At 31.3% G+C, this 2577-nt stretch overlaps 1 protein-coding gene across 2 annotated transcripts in view; it reads left to right on the forward strand.

The window, feature by feature from the left end:
• The window catches only part of LOC106477133 (cyclin-D-binding Myb-like transcription factor 1), a 9574-nt gene extending 7003 nt beyond the window's left edge, over window positions 1-2571 (forward strand). Inside the window, exons 5-6 of one of the 2 annotated variants that reach the window (XM_022380807.1) lie at window positions 1180-1370; window positions 2234-2571. In XM_022380807.1, the coding sequence (XP_022236515.1) occupies window positions 1180-1370; window positions 2234-2402 (360 nt within the window). In that variant the 3' untranslated portion in view covers window positions 2403-2571. The remainder of the gene's footprint in view (window positions 1-1179; window positions 1371-2233) is intronic. The other variant, XM_022380808.1, reaches the window with a different exon arrangement.
• The last annotated feature ends 6 nt before the right edge of the window (window positions 2572-2577 follow it).

Consider the following 2577-nt stretch of genomic DNA (forward strand, 5'->3'; position numbering starts at 1 on the left):
ATTTATGTGGATTATAACTGACACACATTTATGTGGATGATAACTGACACACATTTATGTGGATTATAACTGACACACATTTATGTGGATTATAACTGACACACATTTATGTGGATTATAACTGACACACATTTATGTGGATTATAACTGACACACATTTATGTGGATTATAACTGACACACATTTATGTGGATTATAACTGATAAACATTTATGTGGATTATAACTGACACACATTTATGTGGATTATAACTGACACACATTTCTGTGGATCATAACTGACACACATTTACGTGGATTATAACTGACACGCATTTATGTGGATTATAACTGATAAACGTTTATGTGGATTATAACTGATAAATATTTTTGTGGATTATAACTGATAAACATTTTTGTGGATTATAACTGATAAACATTTATGTGGATTATAACTGATAAACATTTTTGTGGATTATAACTGATAAACATTTATGCAGATATTCCTTCTGTAGCTTTGCAGAAATACTTGAAACAAATTGTTAAATGAAGAATATTTAATCAAAAATTAGTTTTCTATAGAATAGTGTTTAGGATTTCATTTTAAAAGGCCATTCTAGTCAACTTTAAAAAATGTACGTGTCCAAAACTCTGACTTTAGCTTAACAAATGTTTTCACACAATACAAAATCGGAAGTTAATTACCTTTAGATTGGAATCTTGTAAATAATTTCTTTATTGAAAATATTTGCATGGCATAATTACTTCAAAGTTAATACTGAATTGAAGTACAAATTTTTCCTGTCTTGATTTTATTTATGACTTATTTTCAGTATTATAAGTAATTATACGAAAACATGAAAATAATATCTCCTCCCAGCTTATTATTCAACTTCTTTGTTGGTCAACAGTTTTCTATAGTCTGTTTTACAAACAAATTTGAGGAAGGATGAAATGCTGATCTTTGGTCCAGTTAGTTTTTTCATGTGCATTACAGAGGTGAAGACTTGTTAACCTGACAGAATGCATGATGTGTTCCAGTACTTACTTGAATGTCCAAATATGCCATAGTGTAATTTCCATAATTAGGTTTTATATCCTCGTCGTGATGACAAGTTGGAACCATACTTGTTATCAGAATCGTAGATATGATAATATAGTATCTAACACTCTTGTGACTTATCTTTCATTTGTTCCGTAGCAAAACAGCATAACTGATCCTGCCACAGTGATCTTTGAGATGAGTAAAGATGAACGGAAAGATTTCTACCGGACTATCGCCAAGGGCTTGAACCGTCCATTATTTTCGGTGTACAGACGTGTCCTCCGAATGTATGACTTGAAAAATCATGTTGGAAAATACACTCCAGAGGAGTTGGAGCAACTGAAGCAGTAAGTACATGTGAAACATTGAATAATCACACACACTAGGGAGTTGGAGCAGTACATGGAACATTTAATTGTGATAGTTATTTATCTTTAGATGAGAAAATGGTATCAGGCCATCAAGATGTTAAGGTTGTGGTAATTATTTAAAATATTTGATGAGGAATTGGCATCAGGCCATCAAGATGTTGAGATTGTGGTAATTATTTGAAATATTTGATGAGGAATTGGCATCAGGTCATCAAGATGTTAAGGTTGTGGTAATTATTTGAAATATTTGATGAGGAATTGGCATCAGGCCATCAAGATGTTAAGGTTGTGGTAATTATTTAAAATATTTGATGAGGAATTGGCATCAGGCCATCAAGATGTTGAGGTTGTGGTAATTATTTAAAATATTTGATGAGGAATTGGCATCGGGCCCATCAAGATGTCGAGGTTGTGATAGTTAAACTGTAAATAATATTAAGGGTTAAAAAATGGTTTAAAAATCTTATCCACACTGACCAAATGAAGTGTATTATGTTAATTTTTTTTCTTGTTTTGTTGAATTTTTCATCATTACTGTGAAGCTTATAACATTTCTTTTGATTACTTAACATAGTATGTTGTTACTTTACAAAAGCTTCAACATTTTCCACCTGTTTTAGATGACAAACTTGTAACTTCCCCAGATGTTATGCGTAAGTTTTTGTGAGGAATTATTATTCCATGACAAACATTTATGTTAATATTATTAGTAAGAATTGCATTTTCTTTTCATACTTTGGTTCTGTAAGTTGTATTTTGTAATTGCACTGTAAATTTAAGTTTACATGAACTACAATACATCAATAGTAAAGATTATAAAAAGTATGCCTTATTTACAGATTACGAAAAGTTCATGGCAACGACTGGCAAACTATTGGGGTATTAATGGGACGTAGCGCTTCATCTATTAAGGATCGGTGTCGTCTAATGAAGGACAACTGCAATCAAGGTAATAACAATATCTTTCTGTTATATAACTTAAAAGCATTAGAATATATCACACTTTAGAAATATAACCTTGTTTTGAAGAATACATCCTTTAATTAAAACTGATATCACTAATAGAAGATCTGTTGAGAAGAATTTAGAGAACCTTGACTTACTCAAACCTGTTGGTAACTAGATGTCAGTGAGTACTTTATGGTGTCCATCAGACCTGTTGGTAACTAGATGTCAGTGAGTA

Source organism: Limulus polyphemus, unplaced genomic scaffold (genome assembly GCF_000517525.1).
Source record: "Limulus polyphemus unplaced genomic scaffold, Limulus_polyphemus-2.1.2 Scaffold12954, whole genome shotgun sequence".
Taxonomy (NCBI): domain Eukaryota; kingdom Metazoa; phylum Arthropoda; class Merostomata; order Xiphosura; family Limulidae; genus Limulus; species Limulus polyphemus.